The 26,195-nt window shown below is 44.0% G+C and overlaps 1 protein-coding gene across 6 annotated transcripts in view; it reads left to right on the top strand.

Moving 5' to 3' along the window:
- The window catches only part of Ccdc146 (coiled-coil domain containing 146), a 156,188-nt gene that overhangs the window by 126,070 nt on the left and 3,923 nt on the right, over positions 1–26,195 (top strand). For all 6 annotated transcript variants that reach the window (XM_042272898.2, XM_076565954.1, XM_042272899.2 and 3 more), the window contains 8 exons: positions 12,468–12,563; positions 13,567–13,737; positions 16,959–17,047; positions 17,139–17,303; positions 18,357–18,581; positions 20,226–20,454; positions 24,569–24,697; positions 25,197–25,334. In XM_042272898.2, the coding sequence (XP_042128832.1) occupies positions 12,468–12,563; positions 13,567–13,737; positions 16,959–17,047; positions 17,139–17,303; positions 18,357–18,581; positions 20,226–20,454; positions 24,569–24,697; positions 25,197–25,334 (1,242 nt within the window). The remainder of the gene's footprint in view (positions 1–12,467; positions 12,564–13,566; positions 13,738–16,958; positions 17,048–17,138; positions 17,304–18,356; positions 18,582–20,225; positions 20,455–24,568; positions 24,698–25,196; positions 25,335–26,195) is intronic.

Here is a 26,195-nt window from a genome sequence, read left to right as displayed (position 1 = left end):
ACAGCCCACCAGAATATGAAGTTGGATCTCTGTACACACGGACTCAGAAAGAAAGAAGCCCTGTCCCCAGTCACATCCTCCTTTCAATCCAATGCTATTGCTTCAGCTGAATCTTTTGAGATCTCTTCATATACTATGTGACATTCTTATAATCCAGCCGCCTGTTTGAGGGAAAGAGCACCTGTTAGTAGGTCCCTGAGAAACGAGACTGGAAAATAACTTGTGTGTCAGAAAATACTTTCTCCTCATGAAGAGCACAGATAAATAATGTTTAATTAGATGTAGAATCAATTTTGACAACTGATCTTGTAATTTTTACTGTAAGGATAAAGATTTGGCTCTCTTAGATCCCCGTCCACACCACACAATTGTCTGCTCCTCCACACACCAAATATTCTCTTGTAATTTTAGATACCTCAGAATTCGGTAGTTACACTGCTATGAACACATTAGGTCCCCACGTACCTGAATCAGACAGTAAACGCATAGTTGGCTGTTCTACAAATGGTATGTTTCTGGGGCTTTATAACTGTCTTAGTTAGGGTTTCTATTGCTGCAACCAACACCATGACCAAAGAGCAAGTTGGGGAGGAAAGGGTTTATTAGGCTTACACTTCAGCATTTTTTTTTTAGCTCAGCCTTAGCTTAGGTTTCATCCCAATTAGCTCTTATAACAAATAAACCCATATTTTTTTAAAGATTTATTTATTTGTTTATTTATTAGGTATACAGCATGTATGACTGCAGGCCAGAAGAGGGCACCAGATCTCATTACAGATGGTTGTGAGCCACCATGTGGTTGCTGGGAATTGAACTCAGGACCTCTGGAAGAGCAGTCAGTGCTCTTAACCTCTGAGCCATCTCTCCAGCCCCACTTCAGCATTTTTGTTCATCACTGAAGGAAGTCAAGACAGGAACTCAAAATAGGACAGGATTCCGGAGGTAGAAGCTGATGCAGAAGCCATGGAGGGGTGCTGCTTACTGGCTTGCTTCCCCTGGCTTGCTCAGCCCACCTTCTTATAGAACCCAGGACCAGCAGACCAGGGATGGCACCACTCACTGTAGGCGGGGCCATCCCCCATCTATCACTAAATGAGAAAATGTCTTATAGCTGATCTCAAGGAGGCATTTCCTCAACAGAGGCTCCTTCCTCTGATGACTAGCTTGTGTCAAGTTGACACACAAAAGCACCCAGTACAATGAACATCCTGATTCTCATTTTCGTATTTTATATGTGTTCATTAATTTAACTCCAAGCTCTCCTCAAACTGCACATATTTCCTCAGTTATTAAAGCACATTTGAAAATCTATTCATTTAATGTTCTTGAAGAAAAGAACCAAATGAGCACACCAGCAGTTGAATAGGTTGTTTCTTTCACATTTCAACAAAGGAGAATGGACTATGGAAGTCTCCATAGAGAGCATTGGAAAGGACTTATAGCATTTGGGCTAATGGTATATGTTGGGGAGGCAGTTTGTGGAAAGGGGACTCTGTCATGAGTTTGCATGTTGCCAGGAAATGAGAGCAATTCTGATTGATTGACTGTATTAAATCATAATACAGTAATCAAAAGAGGAAAGACTAGATGGAGGAAAGCTGTAATTGGTAGAGAATACTTAAATGGAAAATGTATAGCATTTTTGTGGCTTGGACAATGTTCATATTTTTGTTTGTATTCAAACAATTATGGGTGGTCTTGCTTTCATCTGGTCCCATCAAAATCACAGAGTGGCTCTCTCTGGCACTGATGTTCCGTGAAATTGTTGATGTTGAACAGAACACCAAGAACTAGCTGTGAGTGGCAGGCCAGCTATGGTGTACCAGATGGCTGCCTCTGTGTTGCAGCCTCTGGCCTGTTCCAGACTAGTCTCCTGTCTTTAAGTACTGCACACCCCATTCTCAACCCTTACTGCGCCATCTCCCTCCGTGACGCTCTCCTCCTCTCCTCTCTTGGATCTCTTATTCCATGCATTTTCTCTGTTAGATTGCTTCCTACCTGTGGGGAAAGCGTGTTTCCTAGTAGCTTTCTGGGAGAAGGAGTGGGAAGTTATGGAGGGTGGAAAATAACTTTGTGAGTTAGAAAATGCATAATAGAAAATATTTTCCCTTCACTAGCAGCATACATAATTAATATTTAACTGGATGTGGAATCTTAGATGAAAAATAATTGCCTTCAGACCAAGGGATTGATCAGTTGTCTTCTAGCTTGTTGAGTCACTATTAAAGAGAGTTCGATGTCATTATGATTCTTGGTCCTCTGTTTTAAAACTTTTATGTAACAGGCTTTCTTTTGGACAACCAATCAGCTCCCAAATCATGATACAAAGACTTAATATTAGCTATATATGCTCACCTTTACCTTATGCTTGTCCCACTAGCTCTTATAACTTAAATTAACATGTTTCTCTTCATCTATGTTTTGCCTTGGGGCTTTTTACCTTTCTTTCATTCTGTATGTCCTACTTTCACTGCTTCCTCCATGTCTGTCTGTCTGGTGGCTGTCTGGCTGGATGGCCCCAGGCATCTCCCTCTCTTTCTCCCTCCACTCCTCCTTCTCCTCCTCCTCCTCCTCCTGCTCCTCCTCCTCCTCATTCCCTTTGCCCATTAGCCCCACCTATCTCTCTACTGCCTAGCTATGGGTGGTTCAGCTTTTTATTAGACCAATCAGGTGCCTTAGGCAGGCAAGGCAAAACAGCAACACATCTTTACATAATTAAACAAATGCAGCATAAATAAATGTAACTCATCTTTATATCATTAAACAAATACAGCATAAACAAATGTAACATACCTTTACATAGTTAAAGTGATATTCTGCAACACCTTTCTTTCCCAACACCTTTCTTTCTCATGCTGAAATTTTATAGTCTCTTTTCCTTACCTACAGAATTTTTAAATTTTGCAATGATATTTTCACAAGTAGATCTTTTATCTTTACTCAAGTTGAGGACTCAGTAGATTCTAATGTCATTCAGTTCTTTGATTTTATGCACTCCATTTTCTCTGTTCTGTCATTCCTGGGGCCCTATTATGTAAATGTTGGGCCTTTCGAATGAGTTCTCTAATTCCCTTCTATTTCTTCTGCATTCATTTTTTGTCATTTTGATTCACTGCACGGTCAGTCGCCTCAACTTTCCCTTCTGGCTCTTGTCTTTCATCCTGCCATCATAGCAAATCTTCCCGTGACCTCTGTCCTCTGGTAGACTCTTCGTGGTTGCTGTTGTTTTCAGTACCTGGGGTTGAACTTAGGGCTCACACATGCTAGACAATAAGCTTTGCTTGGCCAACTGTAGCTCCAGCCCTGAAGGTTTCTTTTCTACAGTATTTTTTTTGAGACAGAGGTTCACTATGTAGTCAGACCTGGCCTAAACCAGTGATCTTCCTGTATCAGCCTCCAGAGTGCTGGGATTACAGGCAAGAGCCACCAGCTCCAGCTCTTTTTCTGTACTGTTACTATGTGCATTTCCTGTCTTTTGTTATCTCACCAAAGACATAATCATACTTCCTCCTTCCTAAATAGTTTATTTTTTTCAAATTCCCTTTTCCTGGATTTTGGTGCTTGTGTTTTGTTTCATTTTGTTTGTTTTGTCTCTTTCTCATTAGAAACTGCCTTCTGATATACTACAACCCTTGGTGATCTGCTCATATCTCAGAGCAGAGCACTGTAAAGCTAACTGGGAACTGTCTTCCTCTGGTGAAGCTTTTCATGACATTGAGCTGGGAATACACCAAACATGAGGAAACACTCTGGACTAAGTGGGCTTGCAGTGGAATACTCCAACTGTTGCATTATAAAAATTTGAAAGCTATTTCTATAATGATACAACTACCTGTCAAATTCAAAATATAGCACCCATTGGATATAAAACTCAAAGAAATTTAAGTGCATTCGAATCATCTCTCACTGATTCCAAGCTCTGTTACTACAGTGTGAGTGACACTTACGTTCATCTGTGACCTGACGACCTGATGGCCACTGCCCACAGCTGGGAAACAGGGAGGAGCATTGGGCTGGCCACTCCCAACTGGACATGTCATAATTACATTTAATCCAGAAAGGAGAGTAAAGGGTACTGAAAGTGACCAGGAAGCTCCAGCTAGTCTTTAGACTTTGTTTCCCCAATTATCCGAGTCCCCTGTCGTATCTTTTTTTGGGGGGACAGGTTTTCTCTGTAACAGCCCAGGCTATCCTGGATCTCTCTCTGTAGCCCAGGCTGGCATCAAATTCACAGAGACCCGCCTGCCTCTGCCTCCTGAGTGCATGCAGCACCACGCCCAGCCCCCATAGTATCTTATTGTGTGGCAAGACCCTTTCACCAACTCAAGACCCTGTCACCAACTCAAGACCCTGTCACCAACTCAAGACCCTCTCACCAACTCAAGACCCTGTCACCAACTCAAGAGCCTCTCACCAACTCAAGACCCTCTCACCAACTCAAGACAACCTCACCAACTCAAGACCCTCTCACCAACTCAAGACAACCTCACCAACTCAAGACCCTCTCACCAACTCAAGACCTTCTCACCAACTCAAGACCCTCTCACCAACTCAAGACAACCTCACTAACTCAAGACCCTCTTACCAACTCAAGACAACCTCACCAACTCAAGACCCTCTCACCAACTCAAGACAACCTCACCAACTCAAGACCCTCTCACCAACTCAAGACAACCTCACCAACTCAAGACCCTCTCATCAACTCAAGACAACCTCACCAACTCAAGACCCTCTCACCAACTCAAGACCCTCTCACCAACTCAAGACCCTCTCACCAACTCAAGACAGTCTCACAAATACTGGGAAGGTTTCAGATAAATGTCCAACTATTACACTATATGCCAAGGTTCACTGGTCTCAACCAGGATGTTCACTCCAGAGAAAATGTCTAACGTCCTTTTATTGTAGCTATGGCTAGTTCTCATGCACTGAAAATATCTGGAAGAACATTACCCAGCCATTAACAACACTTTCTAGGGAGCAGCATTGGTGGCAAAGGTCAGATAGGGAAACCTTTTTTTTTTTTTTTTATTTTACACATGTCTATTGTTTGTCTATGATGAATATATTTTTAAAACATGAAATAAAATCAAGTCTAAGAATTAAATATATGCAATCTTATAAAACTTGATGACATGCAATTTGGGCCTCAAAATTAATCAGAAGTTCCTTAAGTCATCTTCAATTCTATAATTGACAAGCACTTTCTGCCCCGTCACTGGGGACTTCAGCATGGCTCTAGCATGTTTCACTGGGGACTTCAGCATGGCTCTAGAATGTTTCACTGGGGACTTTAGCACAGCCCTAGCATGTTTTCATAGGGACTTCAGCACAGCCCTAGCATGTTTTCATAGGAACTTCAGCACGGCTCTAGCATGTTTTCATAGGGACTTCAGCATGGCTCTAGCATGTTTCACTGGGGACTTCAGCACGGCTCTAGCATGTTTTCATAGGGACTTCAGCACGGCTCTAGCATGTTTCACTGGGGACTTCAGCACAGCTCTAGCATGTTTTCATAGGGACTTCAGGATGGCTCTAGCATGTTTTCATAGGGACTTCAGCACGGCTCTAGCATGTTTCACTGGGGACTTCAGCATGGCTCTAGCATGTTTTCATAGGGACTTCAGCACGACTTTAGCATGTTTCACTGGGGACTTCAGCACGGCTCTAGCATGTTTTCATAGGGACTTCAGCACAGCCCTAGCATGTTTTCATAGGGACTTCAGGATGGCTCTAGCATGTTTTCATAGGGACTTCAGCACGGCTCTAGCATGTTTCACTGGGGACTTCAGCATGGCTCTAGCATGTTTTCATAAGGACTTCAGCACAGCCCTAGCATGTTTTCATAGGGACTTCAGCACGGCTCTAGCATGTTTTCATAGGGACTTCAGCACGGCTCTAGCATGTTTTCATAGGGACTTCAGCATGGCTCTAGCATGTTTCACTGGGGACTTCAGCATGGCTCTAGCATGTTTTCATAGGGACTTCAGCACGGCTTTAGCATGTTTCACTGGGGACTTCAGCACGGCTCTAGCATGTTTTCATAGGGACTTCAGGATGGCTCTAGCATGTTTTCATAGGGACTTCAGCACGGCTCTAGCATGTTTCACTGGGGACTTCAGCATGGCTCTAGCATGTTTTCATAGGGACTTCAGCACAGCCCTAGCATGTTTTCATAGGGACTTCAGCACGGCTCTAGCATGTTTTCATAGGGACTTCAGCACAGCCCTAGCATGTTTTCATAGGGACTTCAGCACGGCTCTAGCATGTTTTCATAGGGACTTCAGGATGGCTCTAGCATGTTTTCATAGGGACTTCAGGATGGCTCTAGCATGTTTTCATAGGGACTTCAGCACGGCTCTAGCATGTTTCACTGGGGACTTCAGCATGGCTCTAGCATGTTTTCATAAGGACTTCAGCACAGCCCTAGCATGTTTTCATAGGGACTTCAGCATGGCTCTAGCATGTTTCACTGGGGACTTCAGCATGGCTCTAGCATGTTTTCATAGGGACTTCAGCACGACTTTAGCATGTTTCACTGGGGACTTCAGCACGGCTCTAGCATGTTTTCATAGGGACTTCAGCACAGCCCTAGCATGTTTTCATAGGGACTTCAGGATGGCTCTAGCATGTTTTCATAGGGACTTCAGCACGGCTCTAGCATGTTTCACTGGGGACTTCAGCATGGCTCTAGCATGTTTTCATAGGGACTTCAGCACAGCCCTAGCATGTTTTCATAGGGACTTCAGGATGGCTCTAGCATGTTTTCATAGGGACTTCAGCACAGCCCTAGCATGTTTTCATAGGGACTTCAGCACGGCTCTAGCATGTTTTCATAGGGACTTCAGCACGGCTCTAGCATGTTTTCATAGGGACTTCAGCACGGCTCTAGCATGTTTTCATAGGGACTTCAGCACGGCTCTAGAATGTTTCACTGGGGACTTCAGCATGGCTCTAGCATGTTTTCATGGGGACTTCAGCATGTTTTGGAGATGACTTTCAGAAGATTTCCTTTCAAAAGACAAATCAGATAGATTTGCAGCCTGGTTTCAGTGAGTACCAGAAGATTAGTGTAGCTTGACTAAACAAGGGAACATTTTATTCACATAATAAAAGGCCAAAACATGAGTACATCAAGTAATTTCACATCCCAAAAAAAACCCCAGAATTCTTTTAGCTCTCGTTTGATCATCCTTACTGTATTTCTTCTTGACGGTCACAAGAAAGTGACCACCAGCTTGGCTGGCTTTGTCATTTTTTAAATATAATAGTCATATTACTTCTTGGAGAATTTCATGCTATATATTTTGATCATATTCACCTCCACTCTTCCCTCCAGTGCCCCTCATCCTCCTCCCTCCTCCCTCTGCTTTGTGTCCTCTGTGTACAGTCTTTGTAGAAGCCCCTGTCCTGCAGCAGATATCCTGGGCCTCTGACATTTACAACCTTCTCTGAGCCTCAGCTGTAGGTTGTAGATTATGGGCTGGGGCTGGGCACTCCTCACTCAGCTGTTCTCTGCACTCTGACCAACTGACGCTTTCCGTGTTGGTCTCTGTCTGCTGTAAGAAGAGCTTCTTGATCAGGTGAGAGCTGCACTTCTCTGTGGGAGAGTATGTTGTGTGTAGTTAGAAATTATACTGGCTTAGGAAGGTGGCAGCAGTAGGTTCTCATCTAGGTTCCATGACCTCATCAGTCATGAGTAGCCATGTGTTTATAAAACCAGGAATGAATCCCCTCCTACTGAGGGGTTAAGTCTAATTGGGTGGCTAAGACTACATCCCTGGGATATAAATGCCACTATTGCACCGCTCATAATATCCTGACATTCTGGTCATTGTCTGGTTCATAGGCATTACAGCAGGATAAGACTATTGATTGCTTTTCTCCACTGGCAGCTTTTATAGCTCCTTTTGTTACTGTGAGAACTGGTCCTCAGTGAGGAGGCTTCCAGGTCAGTTCCAGCTGGATTCTTCCAAATCCTGTGTCTGAAGTGTGTGGGGTATTCAACAATCGGGTGTTGTTGGTTGTTTTTGTTCTTTTGGGGGGCCCACCATCCAGCTCCCAAATAAATCACACACAGAGGCCTATTCCTAACCATAAACACCTGGTCCTAGCTTGGCTTGTTTCTAGCCAGCTTTTCTCAACTTAAATTATCCCATCTACCTTTTGCCTCTGAGCTTTCCCCCTTCTTACTTCTGTAATCTCACTTTCACTCTTGCTCTGTGGCTGACTGGGTTACTGGCCCCTTCTTTTCTCATTCTCCTTCCTCTTTCTGTTCTTTCTATTTGTTCTCTCTGCCTGCTAGCCCTGTCTACCCTTTCTCCTGCCTCTCTATTGGCCATTCAGCTCTTTATTAGACAATTGGGTGTTTTAGACAGGCAAAGTAACCCAGCTTCACACGGTTAAACAAATACAACAAAAAAGAATGCAACACATCTTTGCATCATTAAATAAAGTGTTCCAGAGCATAAACAAATGTGATACATCTTAAAATAATATTCTACAACAATAGGGTCTTACCCCCATTCTTCTGAAAGGCAGCCAAGGTAACAACAATGGCCTACCTCGTTTTGTGGGAATCTCTTGAACTTCTCTAACCAGTAACTCAAAAACTTTCCCATGTCTGACACTGGGGTTTTTACTAGATAATCTATGTTGTGCCCAGATCACGGACCCCAGAGAGACCACTGAAGATGAGCATGCCAGAATGCAAAAGCAAGGTTTAATTCTGGATATCCAAAAGCAATACAAGCCTAGGCAGGGACTTCGTCCAACAGATCCAACGCAGTGGAGGCTGGAGGAAGTGCCCACCTCTCTGCAAGCTCAGTTTTTAAAGGCAAAACCCACAAGGTTACATCATTTAGGGGTGCTAGTACAGGTACAATTCTGATTGGCTCACTTCTAGGGACTTTCTAGAAATCATGGCTTAATCTTACTTCTAAGGGAGTGGTTGCCCACCACCATTTCTCATTGGCTGCCCTCAGGTGGGGGTATTTCTATGGTCAGTTACCTAGGGAACCAGGGAGAAGACATTCCATAGTCCGGCAGGCATTACCTCGTGACTATCTTGTGACTTTGTACTTTTACACTTCCTGGTTTCTGGAATCTGAACTGACTGGTTTCAGTAACTCATGGCCTGTACCTAAAAGGAGAAATCTTAGGCCTTAGTTTTATGGTGAAAGCATTTTGGTCTTATTCTAAGATGGCTCATTTTGGTCTCACAACACACACACACACACACACACACACACACACACACACACACACACGATACGTAGCTTTATAAAATAATATGATTCTCTATGGATTTTTCAAACACCAGCAGTGTCCTCCCCCTCTTCCTTCCCTTTCTCCCTGTGTCGCCTCTTCCCCGTCCCCAGGTGAGTCTCCCCCAGTTTTTCCCATTTCCCCTTCCACAGTGACTGTGTCCTGCTATTGCCCTCTCCTGAGCCTCTGTTACCCACAGCTACCCCAGCCTCTCTCCATGGCCTGTTTTTTACTTTCCTGATATCTGCATTTACTCCAAGATTCTGAGGTAGGAACTACACATAAGAAAGAACATGTGGCATTGCCTTTCCGGGTCTCAGTTATGTCACTTGGTCTTTTAACATGAAAATAGTTACTTTCCCAGCAGCCCTACCCGGGAGCCTTCTCCACTTCACTGGTTCTCTCTGGCTTGTATAGTCACCCCTGTAGCAGAGAAGTCTGAGGACTCCTAGATACTTGCAACTTGGAGCAACAATGAAGCAGCTAATAAGGTCAAAGTTGACATCCACTGGACTCTGCTAGATAAGGCTCTGCTGTGCATCTTATACAAACCATGTTGTATGCAATTCTGCAGAAACTGGAGGCTGAGTTTTATAGACAATTTAACCAGAATGCAACATACATGTATGAAATGGTCAATGAAGAAAATAAACACACACACACACACACACACACACACACACACACACACACACACACACACAGAGTGTTGGAAAAGCACAAGCCAAAAATCAAAAATTGAGTGAAATTCATAATAATGTTGTTTATACTTCAAAACAGTGGAAAGAATCAAAATGTCTGAGACCTCAAACCAGGAAAATCATCTGGGAGCTTTTAGCAGAAAAATTAAGTAAACTCTTCTGATTTTCTGTCATTTTTACAAGATTTCCTGGTCCCAGGTGGCACTGAGGACCAGACTCCCAGCCCTTGGGAGTAGAGAATAGGAAACAGCCCATTTTAGGCCCATCTGCAGCAGAGGATGCTTGTTTCGGCGATGCAGGGCTCTCCCAGAGGAGAGGTGGAGCTCTTGCTCATGGTCATCTCATCCTGCCCATGAAGCCTTCCCAATTATCAAGGCTTTCCCTTTGCTTTGATCTGCTGTAGCATCATCTGTTCATTAAAAACATGAGTCTTTATATCATTATATGAATTTCACAAGACCATGTCACATTTTCTGAAGTCCAGTCTGTGCTACTTGACAGTTAGCTGTCCATGGTAGGCCATGAGAATTGGGAAGCACTGGGCATCTGAGGGCTGTCCATGGCAGGCGAGGTCATGAGAACCAGGAAGCACCAGGCACCCAAGGGCTGTCCATGGTAGCTGAAGCCATGAGAATCGGGAAGCACTGGGCGCCTGAGGGTACAGATGGTGGTACTGGAGAAGCGTTGGCTTACAGAGACAGATGGGGCACCCAAAAATACATATGAGCTACTTTATAAGAACATCTTGAGCCTCAGAAAGATTCTGTTTGGTGACCTTTAACCCACTGAACAGCATGGCCTTCCCTTCTTGCTGTGTATTATGGCTGGTGTACACGTCTGGTGACTCAAAGTCTGTTGTCACTGGAGGAGAGGAACTGCATCAGGCTGGACTTGCTGGCTTCCCACATTGTCAAGCAGGGCATTATCACCCCAAGGTGACCCTTCCACAGCCTTGGATGCCCCCTTCCCTCATTAGCTACCATGTGATTCCTCATCAGATACTTTCCCCAAAGTATTTTAACACAGGACAAAAGTACAAACTAACACAGCAAAAGTATAATGACAAAAATGTAGGTTTCAATAAAAAGATTAAGAAACTTTTCTTTTAAGTAAGAATTTTTCATTTACTCATCAAACGATCACATTTAAGTAGCAAGTTATTCTCACTGTTAACTAATAACTGCTTTTCTTTGGCCCAGTGTGGGATATCTGAGGGAAAAAAAAATCTACGTACACTATGCAGTTATGTCTGTTAAATTTATTCCTCTAGGACAAAATTCTATCAGTACAGCTACAGCTCCACCAGGCATTCAGGACGAGAATAAATCTAGATGCACCAAGCTCCTTATCTGTCTATTCTATTTCTCTGGGGTGAGATCCTGTCTCCATAGCTTCAGTTCTGTCCAGTTCCCTCTCATAGTCCAGCTAACAACTAAGCTCTTGCGCTTCCAGCCTCACCTTCGACCTCTGTTTCCTCGTTCTCCATTCCCACTACTCTCTACTTCTGGCCCTCAGAAAACTCTCCCCAAGATCTGCCTACCCTCTATGGAACCTCAGTCTTCCTCTCTTTTCTCTTGCCATGCCATTTCTCCAAAAAATGCCTGTCTTCCTCTCAGGGGCCACTGGGTTCTCTGCCTCCTCAGGAATGTTGCTCCACCCTACCTTCCACCTTGATATGTAAAAACATCTTTTGTTCTCAGTCAATTGCTCTGGAGAGCCACTAGGCCTCCAGGTGAGGGGATGGTCTGAGCTTCATTTGCACAAGAAACAAAGCTATGAGTCTCCTGCCAGCTTGTCTTTGTCTATGTGACCTTACGCAAGGGCTGGCTCCAGCAGGAAGTGAGTGTCCTAGAGTTCAGCAGGTCTGGAAATATTTGGGCACCTAAGGATTTTATAGTAGATGACAGCTGGAATATTAAAGGCTGGATAGAACCAAATATTCATAGTAAATGGCTTTGCCTTTTGACAGACCCTTGGGCCAAAGTATAGCTTTAATACACAGCTGAATCTCTATAATATATTCTTGCAGCCGACAAGATGAATTAATGAGGCAGCAGGATGTGGTGGTCGGAGGGTGTGGTGGATGGAGAGTGTGGTGGTCGGAGGGTGTGGTGGTCAGACAGTGTGGTGCCTACCACACCACTGAGGCAAGTCCATATGTCATTCTCTCCCAAACAATCGGATGCCTCTTGGTGTTTGTGAGGAATAAGTAAGATCATGCATCCAAGCCCCACACCCTTCAACACATTTAGGTGCTGCTCAATATTAAGATTTAGTTTTATAAAGGATAAAACATTTGTAGCTAATGAATTGTGTATTTTGGGTAGATCTTCATATTTTACTTCATGTTAGTTTTAGAAAAAATAATCAGAGAAGGAAATTCCTATAAGATCAGGAATCATGTTTGCCTGCCTGTTTCAAAAAGTGTACAGTGGGGTTGAGTGTACAGTATTGAACACTGTTTTCATTACAACACCTATTTTAAATTCTGACTTCTAGATCGAAGCTATCCCTAAAGATGATCTTCTGCTGCCTGAGAGAAGGAGAGAGCTCCACAAGGAAGTGGAATTAGCTAAGAGGAATCTGATTCAGCAGGTTAACTTCGCATTCGTTTACACTTCTCTCACAGAATGGAGTTTTTAAAATGCTCTACCAAAGCACATCAAAGACAGACAGTAGGGAATGGGAAGGGGTGGGCAGCTGGGAAGGCAGAGACTATCGAATTGTGATAATGTGTGTATGTAAATGCCACAGTGAAACCCATTCATGTGTATGATAATATGTACAAAGAGTTTTTAAAACGTAAATGTGTTGCTAGAGCACCATCTTGCTTGGGCCTATTTCTTCTTTATGAGGAAGTTTACTGAGGACTGAGTGCAGTGCCTCAAACATGCTAGCCAAGCGGTCTATCCCTACTTAGTACACACACACACACACACACACACACACACACACACACACACACTCCTTATCTAGCCAAGTGGTCTATCACTACTGAGTACACACACACACACACACACACACACACACACACACACACACACACACATTCCTTATCTAGCCAAGTGGTCTATCCCTACTGAGTACACACACACACACACACACACACACACACACACACACACACACACACATTCCTTATCTAGCCAAGTGGTCTATCCCTACTGAGTACATACACACATGCACTATCCTCATCTTAAAATTCAATCCCCACTGGTTTTTTTTCTAAGGAAAAAAAAAAGAATGTGCTTGAAATGATGATCCTTTTACAGGCTATTAAGATTTCTCAAATAAAAGGCTATTGATTGCATTAAAAGTCAACCTGTTTCATCAATGTCTATTTTCAAATTTCAAACTTTTGTCATTCAAACTGCTGTTGAGTATTTAACTACTTTAAGGCATGTTTGTAAACCTCTTCTAGTCACTTAACAACCCACTAAGGAAAACGTCAGTCATGCTGACCCACGCACTCACTAGTTTGCATCCTTCATGACTCCACTCTCTCTGTTGCTAAGCATGAAAGGAAGACAGTGCTTTGTGCTAGCCTTACTCTGGTGCTTCTTCAGGAAATGAGTTCTAATCCTGTGCTTTCCAAAAGAAAACCCTATCCGAAGCTGAGGCAAGGCTGGTGGAACAGCAGATTGCAGACGAGAACAAGCTCTTGAAGGAACAAGAGAGTATGCGAGACCTGGTCTTCAACCTGGGGCGAATGACTCAGCTCAAGATTGATGAACGAGAACAAAAGTCTAAGGATTTCCTGAAAGCCCAGGTAACTGCTTTGTTATAACCACTCATCAATTACCACAAAGGTTCGAGGGAGCCTCATTTCAATTCATCATTAATTAGAAAGCAATGATTCAAAATTTCCTTCAAATTCAGTGACACTAAAGAACACTGAATCATACACTGGAAAAAAAAACCCTCAGGGTTCAGCTTTCAATAGTTAGTCTAGAGGTTAAAAAAAAAAATCAAATGGTCAGAGGGTTTGAACACATGACAATTTCACCAAGAATAAAGTAGCATCTCTCGGGCCAGGGCTGCCAGGTGCATAGGCCACAGAGAGAATGTGCAAGTCACAGAGCCACAGACTCCACTGTGACTTGCCTTGGGACAGCTTGAGAGCAGAGTCTGCTAAGTCATCAGCCGAGCATGCTGCAGACCAGTGCAGGAGACTCTTAGCTGCTGCCTTATCCCTTGATTTCCCCAGACTCCCACAAAGGCCACAAACAACATCATAAAACAGTAGCTCACATTTTAACATTGGAATCAGTTAGTTCACAGAAGGACTGTGTCCAGTTCCTTGTTAAAAGTAAATAAAGGCTGGGGAAACAGTTCAAGGCTTGAGTGGCTGCCTGTGTGAGCTTTGATCTCTTGCCAAACGAACAATAAAAGTGTGCATTGTGACATGCAATGAAGAGGTAGTAGACAAGGGGGACAGCAGGTTAAAGTTTAGCCTGAATGACATAGTGATACTGTATTTCAAAAATTAATAATAATAAAAAATTTAAATATGATATGAACTATTAATAAGGTAGAACTTACGCATTTGTCCTTTGACCTGGGCATTGGCTGTTTATAAGTGTAATTTTTTTTCTCATTCTGAGAGGTTATATGGGGGTGGGATTTTTTTTTTCATTCCTAGGAGGAACTCATACTTATGCAGCGTTGATGGGACTAACATGAAATAGATTCTGTAGCGAAGATGGAAGGAGAAAGTTATAACCACACAGACCACCATCAATTAACCAATTCCCCAGACACCTCTTTCACTGTTTAAGTAGACACATTTACTCCTGAGAAGTGAGAAATTTATGACTGGCAGACAGAAGAGAAGAGATGTCAAGTGAAGCAGAGGGCAGGCGAGGGCAGACGGTGAGGTCCCTCAACCCACCTGAAGTGTCTGATTTCTATTGCAAAAGCCCGTGGAGCCCATGGGACCCTTGGGCTCGTAGAAAAGAGATGGCAAAGAGCATGGCCTCTAAGGAATTGGAAAGAGATGGCACAGAAGAGACAAGGATGACCACGGGGGATGGGGGGCGCGCTAAGGTATGAGGTCATCACCACCAAAGTCGGGGTCTGGGGTGGGGTTAGCCGGAACAGCGTTTTCAGAAACACCTGCTGTGGTTGGAAGTATCTGCCTCTGTGAGACTTCCTGCTCAGAAAATTTCCTTTCTTTTCAGAAATTTTGGATATGCTAGAGGTGTACTTTGTTATTCCAAGAAAAGAACTGGTCCGTTTTACAAAGCAGACAAATTCTGATCGATCCCAATATCTGATCCTTACGTTATCTATATCTGTCCTCGTGTTATCAACGCAGTGATCTACCTGAGCTAAACTTCACCACTGAATGAACTCATTCATAATAAAGCACAAGACAGTTCTTTTTGAGATATGGAAATCACGAGGGAGGATATTGTTTGTCCCTTGAGTGTTATTTTCAAAGGGTAATTGTGAATTACCCTTTAAAACATTGGTTGTAGTTAACTGTATTTCCACAAAAAGGTATTCGATCTTAATAATTTGTGTAATATCTACATCTCTTTTTAAAAACTAAGTAAGGTGCCTGGGGTGGGGATTCATGCTGACATTGTTGTCACCCACAAAACAGCAGCGCTTGTGCCACATCTCACACCTGCTTTATTCTTTTCGTGTTCTTGAAGCTTAGCCTGTCGACTCCCATTTTCAGTGAAAGTTATACAAAATAAAATCATTGTGTGTCCATACTGTCTAGGCATCATCAGGCCAAATGATTTTGCTCTGCCTGCCCTGATGGAGGATGACTGAAGCTGCTCCCGCCCCCCCACCCAATGCCACCCACAGAGACTCTTGCTTTGCATCTCAGAGAAAGGACCCACCAGGCATTTCCTATCTAAAGAGCATCACTAATACATTCAGCACTTGGTATATTGTTTTTTAGGACCTTAAAGGTATAACTGCTTTCTTTTTAAATATTTATATACAGCTTTACAGCTGGCTTCGACATGGTGCCTGATATAAAGGTGAATACACCCAGGAGTACATAAGGACACACTGCACTTTAAACCATTGCTTCGGTCTCACAAAATGCCATCGAGGGTTCAGGTCACGACATTTGTCAAAACTTCCTCCTCATCGACCTCTGTAAGCACCGTGCTTCCTGAGCAGTGCAGGCTACAGTCACTCTTCCCTCATGGAGCCCCAGCTTCCCCACCCTGTCTGTGCAGGCTCCCTATCCCTCTCCGCTTCTTCCCAGATCTGAAGCACCCCTGGGAATCACGTCAGCAGGCCAGGCAGCTCCAGGCTCTCTCCTGTTCTCCCCATCTGTCCAACCCAGCAGGTTAGGAAAGATGGACAGAGGTGAATGGAGCAGGGGTCAGCAGAGTACTTTTTTCCTTTTCATTTTTCTTTATTAAGAAATTTTCTACTCACTCTACATACCACCCACAGATCCCACGTCCTCCCTCCTCCCACCCCCCAGCCTTCCCTCCCAAGCCAACCCCACATCCCCACATCCCCCAAATCGAGGTCTCCCATGGGGAGTCAGCAGAGCCCGGCTCACTGAGCCTAGGCAGGTCCAAGCCCCTCCCAGAAGCACCAAGGCTGAGCAAGGTGTCCCACCACAGGCACCGGGTTCCAGAAACCTGTCCATACACCAGGGACGGATCCCAGTGCCCCTACCTGGGTGCCCCCAAACAGTTTGAGCCAAACAACCATCTTAGGTATCCAGAGGGCCTAGTCCAGTCCCATGGGGGCTCCATGGCCTCTAGTCCACCGTTCATGGGCTTCCACTAGTGTGGCCGGTCATCTCCAGCAGAGTACTCTTATGTTGTATTTTTTGTTGTTGATTTTGGATTTTCAAGATAGGTTCTTAGTATGTATCCCAGGCTGATCCTGAATTCATTGCAGTCCTGCTGCCTCAGTTTCCCCAGTGCTGGAATCACAGACATGAGCCACCACACTTAGTTTTCTGGTTGTTTTTCTTTATTTCACACATAATTTTTTACATTTCAGCAAAAACATTCCAATGTCAATAAGGAAATCAAAGCAAAGGACCTTGAAATCAGACTATACAAGAAGAAAAAATATGAAATTCATCGAAGGTAAAAGAATTTTGTCATGATTTATCTATTTGATTAGGGGAAAGGTGTTATTTAATTTTCAATTTTAAAAAACCAGTTCATGTTTTCACAGACTCAAAGAATTTGCCAAGCTGTATGACACAATTAGAAATGAAAGAAATAAGTTTGTTAACCTCCTTCACAAAGCTCATCAGAAAGTGAATGAAATAAAAGAAAGACACAAAATGTCATTAAATGAACTGGAAATTTTGAGGAACAGTGCTGTCTCTCTAGAAAGGTAAGAATCCTGCCAGCCACAGGCCTCCCAAAGCCCTGTCTTCAGTGTCTTTGGGACTCTAGAATATCCTGTTGATCATAGAAGAGGCCAGGGCTTCCAGAAACGGGGAAGCCTATTCACACACCTAGCTTCTCAGGTAACAACACAGGCCCTGGGCACACTTCTTGTTTTCTATTAAGTGTCACAAATTTTAATGAATGGAGAACTCTAACATAAAACTATGTTTACTATGATGATCTGATGATGTTCATTTGCTCAATTAAGAAAAAAAGTATGAATCTCATAATCTGCATTTGAAGTTAGAAGCCAAATTACTTCTTAGGCAGCATCGCTGGTTGTAATGCATGTGGGAAGCTACAGTCGATTCTAAGAGCAGCATTTTCTAGACTAAACTCACAGCTCTGGCAGTTACTGTCTGTGGGACCTGGGCAAGCCACTCTACTTCCCTGGACTCTTTCCTTATACATAATCCTCGGCATTATTGTGTAGGACCTTTTGTTGCTAAATGAGTCCATCTATGTAATAATTCCAGGAATAATGTTCACCACAGGCCTAATCTGCTCTTTCACCTCCCTGACCGCCTGAGACTATGCAACTGGATTTTTCTCTTGGCCATTATTGCCTAGTTGACTTTGATAAAGATTTGAAAAGCGCGGTTGAAAAAGAAATTTCTTACTCAGATTCTTACTCGAAAGGAAATTAAAATACCACCTACAGGCTGTGATTTCCTGCAGTGTGTCCCCTGCTCCTAGTCTGAGTCCTCAGGGCCCGTAGGCATTGCCAATAGGACACCTCTGTCCGCAGAACAGTCTCCTGAGCTGACAGCAGCAAAGGCCCCTTTCACAAAAGAGTGTGTCACAGTGGTAGACATAATGACAGTATCCTCATCTGGCTGGAGGGGGCATCCCACAACAAAGCAGTTCCCATGAATTCCTGAAAGCATTGTGTAGTGATCTCATTTCAGAAGACACACTTTTGAGAACTGTTTTTCAGACACCTTCAGTACTTTTGAAGAAAATAATGATCTTCCACACTGTGCCATTATTTTAAAAGAAAGCTGCAAAACGCCATGCTGAAGCATTCCAACAATGTGACCATCAGGGAGAGCATGCAGAATGACGTGTGCAAAATCACCACTAAACTTCAGGAGATGAAGGAGAAGAAGGAGGCCCAGCTGAACAGCATGGACAGGCTGGCCAGCATGATCACCATGATTGAAGAGGAGATGGTGCAGCTGCGCAAAAAGTACGAGAAGGCCGTGCAGCGTCGGAACGAAAGGTACCAATCGCCGATGGCTCGGGCTGAGCGCCCAGGGAGCCCATCGAGGTGGAGCCATTTTCTTTACTCTTGGGAGGGAGCTGTGTGTTCTTCACGAAAACAAGACAGGCTGTCTGAGGGAGGGAAGCAAAAAGGAGGGCTTGGGGAATTTGAAGATCAGAGTCTCTGAGATGGAGGACAGCAGCTCTCAGCCTTCCTGACGCTGTGACCCTTTACTGCAGTTCCGCATGCTGCGCTGGCCCCAACCAGAAAATCATTTTGTTGCTGCTTCATAACTGTAATTTTGCTGCTGTGATGAATCATAATGCAAACATCTGCTATTTTATATTCAGGATATCTGAAATGTGACCCCCAGAGGGGTCATGGCGTGGTTGAGAACCACTGATTTTTTTCTGCATCAACTGATGTGAGTCAGTCTTGGTGACAACTATCCATTTGGGCAGCATTGAGCCGCTCCATAAGTAACTAAGGCTTGGGAGAGAGGCCTGTGCTTTCCAGCCTGCAGGCATGTCATTAACAGTGTTACTCTTTCTACAGTCCCACCCCACCACAATTGCTTGTGTTATGAGAAACTGGTAGATGGGATGACCGAGTCCGGAAATAATTCAAATTTCATAAGATCTGTGTGTTATTTCTTGTAAAGCAGTGGAGTGCTAGCCCCTGAGGAGACAGAGTGGTAATACCTTGCTGTTGGCTTTTGTCATCAAGGGAATTTGATAAAAAGCAGCTTTGACAGAAAAACCAATCAGGCAGAATGAAGTGCTAAGGCCAGCCAGGTTCACCCACAGGCACACTATTGGAGGGAAGGGAAGGCTTAGGAAAAGTAAAGGTAGCAGTTGCAGTAATGGATTATACAGGAGGTGTGGGGAGATCATTAGGGTCCCTGACAAACAGAACTCGTTCAAGGGGCTAATAAATGTTATCTGGGTTAAAACAAAAACAAAGACACACACACACACACACACACACACACACACACACACACACACACACACACAAATCCTATTTGGCTCCTGGCACAAGCCACAGCTTATGGATAAATAGAGTGTTCCCAGGCCCTGGTCAAGCTGCTGAGAGGAAAAAATTCTCACTTTGCTTCTGTCCAGTGGCTTGCTCTCAAGGAGGGGTATTCCCATTGCACCTGTCAGCATGGTCACAAAGGGCAGGTTACTTACTGGGAACCAGCACCAGGGACACTCACTTTTCAAAGAGCCTGTGGGCCTGGCAGCTCACTCCAGAATCACGTTCCTGGGACCATTGCCTGCGGCTTCTAGCTAAGACTTGCTTGGCAAGTCTGGCCCCCCAAAAAAGATGTGCAGAAAATCAGGCTTGAGTTTTGTTTTTGTTCACATGTTGGGAGTGACCTCCCCTACCCTGGGAAACTTTCAAAGCTCCTGAAGCCACTGTGGCCATCCTGTGGCCATCCTGCTGCACAATTGGCTATGAATGGAGATGCCAACACTCTTATCCCCAGGAAAATCCAGTGTGCAGAGCTTAACTAGCAGTCCATTGGGATATGAAACTATGTTCTGAAATTCTGTTGTGTTGATGTATGTTGTGAGCCCAAAGCCAGAGGGAACCACAGTAACTAGGAAACAGAGGCCTCAGCACCCACTTAAACCCCTGCTCTGAATTTGACCATAGTGGTGTTCAGCTGATAGAGCGTGAGGAAGAAGTGTGCATTTTTTATGAAAAAATAAATATCCAAGAGAAGATGAAACTTCATGGGGATGTCGAAATCCACATCCTGGATGAAAAAATCCGATTCCTGAGACTGAAGATTGCCGAGAAGCAAAGGCAGATTTGTGTGACACAGAAATTACTGCCGACCAAGAGGGCCCTTGATGCTGACCTGGCTGTGCTCCAGATCCAGGTGGGTGATGGTCGGGGGCACGTCCCCCAGGCCGTTGGCTTGTCTTTTCCCTCTTGTTAGTTTGTAGATGATGTGGGTTCTTACATGGAAGCCAAGCTACACCACTGTTGGTAACTACTATGAGTTCTAGGATGTTTGAACAAGCTTTGACTGCTCCTTCAGGATGGGGTTTTGGGAATCTGAGCTATACAGCTTTTTTTTTTTTTTTCTCATGAAGCATTGTCCATGCTTCTTGGAATCTGGGCCATCCCAGGATTTAGCCCTAGTTCATCATTCCTATAGCTCCGTCCAGAGAAATCTAGGCTCTTGATACCTGCAGCCTACTTTGGGCACTGATGCTGTGGAGACCACCAGGGTATAACATTTAGTCTTTCTGGCTTGTGGAGGCGGGCTCTTGTAGCCTTTGTTGTCTGATACTCCTGTACAGCCCAGGCTAGTTTCAGACTCATTGCAACCTCCTGCCTCAGCATGCTGAGATGACAGGAAGTGCCACCACGGCGAGCCTGATGCTCAGTGGAGGAATGGCATCCTAGAACTACCACTGCTCAGTCTGTAGTCACACACAGCAGGTTCTTCACTAACCTCTGTGGTGCCCAACAACAAAGGTGAAAATGTGGACAGAAGCCTACTTTCTTCACATGGAATGATAACTTTATGAAATATAAAAAGTTGGACCAACGTATTTGTGACCTGCACTTTTCCCCTCTGCCTCAAGGCTGCAGGAACAAATTCTACCCTGTGCTTTAAAGTACTACCCTTGCTTTTGGATTTTTTTTCTGGTTATTAAATTGAGGTGTGTTCAGTTCATTAAAGTAGAAAAGGGACAGAATGTTAAAGAAAAAAATCTTTCCCCAAGAATAATTAATAAAATAGTCAGAAATCTGAGAGCAAGCCTCCTCATTCAGCATACATTTAAGTTCAGTTTTTCACTTAACTTCACGCAAAGGATTTGTGGAACTGTGCAGGGTCTGCTTCCATACTTGAATGCATTGGGATAGTTCAACTTTATACAGATGACAGATAGCATCTTTCAGCTTGTGCAACTTCATCAGGGTCATTTATAGCAATGCTAGCCTGATTTTTAGGCATAATTGCTCCCATTTAGATCAATTGACTAGATTGCTCCCACCAAGGCTCAGGAACAATCTCCCCATTATTCTGTGACTCTGACTTCCATAAAATGGTCAGCCTGTACACAGTACCTGTTCCATTTCTGTGCTCTGTCAGGGTAGACTATAGATGGCTGTTCTCCTCAGTCCACACAACACATGTATGCAACGCCCCTGACAGATTTTACTGAATATTTTTGAGAGCAGTGTGTGAGGCTACATTCCAGAAATGCAAAGAACCCCATGTCAGTCCTCAGAAAACCGCACTCCTCCAAGTCCTCTGGGCCCCCCATCATTGCACAGGGCTCTCCATGTGCTCTGTGTCTCATGGCTCATCTTTCCAGCTTTCCCTTTCCACTTGCTTCAGGGCCTCACCGGCCTGCAGTGTAACTCCATGACTGTACTTAGCACTCTGTCCTACAGAATAATTGTGCCTTCTAGCTCTTTCCCGACATACAGTTTCAGGTTTGTCTTTGCCCATGAGGAACTCCAGGATGTCTAAAAGGGACTTTAATAAGCTGTCAAACAGACCAGATTCCCCATTACATAAGCAAGTTTTTCAGGTTAGCTGCAAATCAGGACTGACATCCACAGACAAAGCTAATCATTCTTCTACCGTTTATTGTACTTGGTTGATGTGCCTACTAAAGTTCTTCCTCTTTTTCATTTTTTATATATCTACTGAAGAAACTTGGTCCAACATATCACATTACAGGCAATAGTATATGCTCTATTTATGCAACGGTGGAGAAACTGGAAACTCAGTGGACATATATAAAAGAGATGGGAGCATTTTATGTGAGAAATGATGCTGTGGCTAAATTTTGTCTTAAATTCTTATGTGTTAAATTGAGTGTGATGGTGCGTACTTGTAATCCCAGCACCTGAGAGGGTGAAGCAGGAGAATTCCTAGGACTTTGTGGTTAGCTACACAATAAGACCCTGTATCAGAGAGAGAAAAAACAAAAAAAACAAAAAACAAAAGGAAGCCGGTTTCCTCAGAGACACACAGATGAACGTGGATGATGTGCGGGATTGACGCTAAAGTGGTCCCGCAGGTACGTGGAGGAAGTGGCAGAGGGGATGAAACAAGAAGGCTGTGCTGGGAATTGCCAGAGCTGAGAGACAAGCATGTGAAAGGTCACCACAGTATCCTCTCTTTCCTGAGTTTTTGACATTTACATAATTCAGAAGCTTTAATTGTAAGAAATTACTCATTCTTAGAAATAATCAGCTACCCACTGTGAACTAAGAATTCAGTTTTAACAAGAGGGGATGGTTATGTATTAATTCTGTGTCTGATGGCAAGCCTTTACCATCATGGCTGCATATAGACCTGTGGACCATTCACAGGCTTGGGAGCAGGTGTGTCAAGGGCCACCCGCTCATTTTCAAACTGCACTGGGAAGACGGTGGGAAAGGCCGAGCTCGGGCTGGCCACACTTCGCTCTGTCTCCAGGGTTCTTGCTGCATCCTGGCTTCAGCTTTCACTGCCCCATTTATCTTGTTTTCCCGTTTTACATCATTTTCAGATTGCTTTTTCTTTTTGGTTATTTTGAAACAGCTTTTAACTGTCCAACAGATGAATCCCAAGGGTTATCATGAATCATGTCATGTTCTCCTGGACCTTGTAGGAACCACCCCATTTTAGGAGTCCTGGAAGTCTCATGAGCTATTGTAAGACACAAGAACATTGTTTTTATAAGGAAAGTGAAAATGTTCACTTAAATTCCCAGTGGGAAAGTGGAGGCATTAGTTTGCTTTTGTTTTAGATCTATTTTGTTCAATAGGTCTGAGCGTGTTGGCTGCATGTATGTGTGTGTATACAACACGCACACCTGGTGCTCACAGAGATCAGAGGGGGGCTGCAGATCCCCGGAACTAGAGTTGCAGATGGTTGTGAGCTGCCACATGGGAACCAAACCCAGGTTCTCTGCAGGCGCACCCAGTGCTCTTAACTGCTGAGGCATCTGTCCAGCCCTCCAGAGGCACTGGTTTTGATAAGAAAGTATCATAGTTATTTCTTAGTTTCCTAATTTAAAAAACTAAGGAAACATTAAGAGGTATCACTAATAATTCTGTCACTATTTTTAAATGTCACCTGTTAAAATTCTGATTGTAGAGAAGAATACTATCAATTAAAATTCTGTACTTCTGTGTCTCTCCTGGGTGTGGTCTAAAGCGCAGAGCTGTGCCTCTCAACCCTCCTAACGCTGTGGCCCTTCAATGCAGTGCCTCATTTGTGCTGACCCCAACCATAAAGTTATTTTCATTGCTACTTCATAACTGGAATTTTGCTACTGAGCAGTGTCTCAGTTCCTAAGCTCATTGGAAATATGTCTTCCAGTGGCCATGATCCAGAGGTTGAGAACCACAGTACTAATGTCTATTGTTTCACCTCATGGGATCAAGCGTCATCTTTGCCATCTGCCAACTGAGGAACCAAAAGTTCCTGAAAAGCAGCCACACAATGGTGAGGAAGCTGGAAACAAGGCCTTTGGATTATCACTGTGCTCACATCACCCCTCTTAAAACTAAGTGTGACTATTGTTCTTATTATCTCTATTCACTTCCATGTCTCAGTGATTCAACAGCTAGAATCTATTCAAAGGCATTTTAACAAAAAATATACAAGTGGCTGAGACTGTTCCTCACAGAGTACATGTTGAGTTGGCCCTAAAGTTGACTTCCTTCTTTGGGATGCCATTGAGGCCGCTGGCAACAAAGGAATCCAACTTGAAGCAGCACAGTTACTTCCGGTCCTTAACCACACAGTACCCCATGAAGGTCATACACAATTGGAAGCAACAGAAGGGCTTCTAGGAATTCAGCCTTCTCTCTAGTGAGACAGACAGACAGACAGACACTGCCTTCCCATGCAGGGTCTATTCCACATACCATCTGTATAGTTCCACAAATGAGCTAACGATCCTGCCTACATAATTTGAAGATTTACTAAGCTAGAGAGTTTAATTTACAGCTCATGTGTGTTTCTTGTTCAATAGTTTTCACAGTGTGCAGATAGAATAAAAGACCTGGAGAAACGGTTTATAAATCCTGACAGTGAGGGAAGAATCCGCTTCATTCCAGGGAAAGACCCGACTGAAAAACAAATGATCAAGAAATTAGACATGGTAAGTGCTTTTGTTTAAACGTGCATCTGTTTGCTCACAGATACTGCAACACTGTCTCCCCTTCTCCCCTGTGTTGACAGACCCAGCCTTCATTATTCTAGCCACAGCTGCTCCTAGTTTTAATGTAGTTCTAAATCCTAACTTTGATTCAGATATTTACCCAAAGAAGTAAAGACTCAGTAGTTTGATCATTCAAAGGCACCATTCTCTCCTAGCCCAATTTTGACTTCTTGAATGAATAAGTTCATTTGCCATGTGGGAACATCTGGAAAGAATAGCACTGTGGGTACCATAAAGAGCCAGAGGGCCATATCCACCCAGGGCGGAAGAGCTGCCAGAGTGTCTCTTGACATGGTCCAGCTCCAGGGACTTTTCAGAGGTATTTTCCCAAATAAGAGAGCAATGTGTCTCTATTGTGGGGTGGAGGACAGACCGAGAATAGATACTGTGAATTCATAAATCATTTTTTAACTCCTGCTCAAATTGTTTCCAACTGTAGCTGGAACTTCAGCTGGCCAAGAAGGAGGAGAAGTTACTGGAGAAGGATTTCATCTATGAGCAGGTGTCCCAGCTCACAAATAGGCTCAGAGGCAAAACACAGTCTTGCAAGGAGGACACGCTGCTCTTAGCCAAGAAGGTCTGCCTGAGGGAATCCACCTTCCCGCCCTCCCTCTCTCCCGGCCCCAACTTCTGCTATCTCCTCTCATTTTTCATTCTGAATTTGTTGAGAAACACTAGAGAGATGAAGTTTTATTGTCTAGAAATATATCAAAATGTAAATATTAGTCTAAAACGAGCTTCGGTCTAGTCCCTAAGTAAATCCACTTCACCGGAAGGAAGCCTAAGCTTCTCAAGGACAGTACTTAAGTTTTATTTAGCAAGAGAACTTCTCAAACAGAACAGTTATTATCTTTGTAGTTTGTATACAAACCCTTTCTATTTCTTTCTGAGCAGAAAGCCTCCCTTTTCCAGTGGTCTGAGTAGGAATTGCTCCAATGCAGAATTCAGTCAGAACCCACAGATGGAACCGGACAATTGAAGAACAGCAGCCACACAATTCCAGGCTGACTGGAGATTCGAAGCTGCTAGGGGAGGCACTACTAAAAGCAACAGCTAGCAGGAGGCAGGCTGGTGACTAAAAGTGCAGGATCATACCATGCACTGTGGAGGATGGTGCACTGGCCCGGCTTCTGTGGGACCTTTGAGCATTCTCCAGAAGAGGGCTGCTGAATACTTGCTATGTACTGTCCCACCATTCCTGAGGCAGACACAGAGAGAAGGGGCACACTCTCTTAGCGGCGTGAGAAAGGGGAACAGACGAAGGTGACTGGGTCTACGTCCACACCACCCTGAGTGCACCTGTCCTGTCTGATAAGGGTGAAGGGTTGCTACACCCCAGACCAGGCTCCAGACAGTAGGGACACTCCCCTCCTCTTTTAGTTTCTCAGTGTCTTGTATATAATAGACACTAGAAACACAATCCTGAGAAAACAAGTAA

Source organism: Peromyscus maniculatus, chromosome 3 (genome assembly GCF_049852395.1).
Source record: "Peromyscus maniculatus bairdii isolate BWxNUB_F1_BW_parent chromosome 3, HU_Pman_BW_mat_3.1, whole genome shotgun sequence".
Lineage (NCBI taxonomy): Eukaryota > Metazoa > Chordata > Mammalia > Rodentia > Cricetidae > Peromyscus > Peromyscus maniculatus.
The sequence above is the reverse complement of the archived record's forward strand: the minus strand, read 5'-3'. Positions and strand labels throughout refer to the sequence as shown.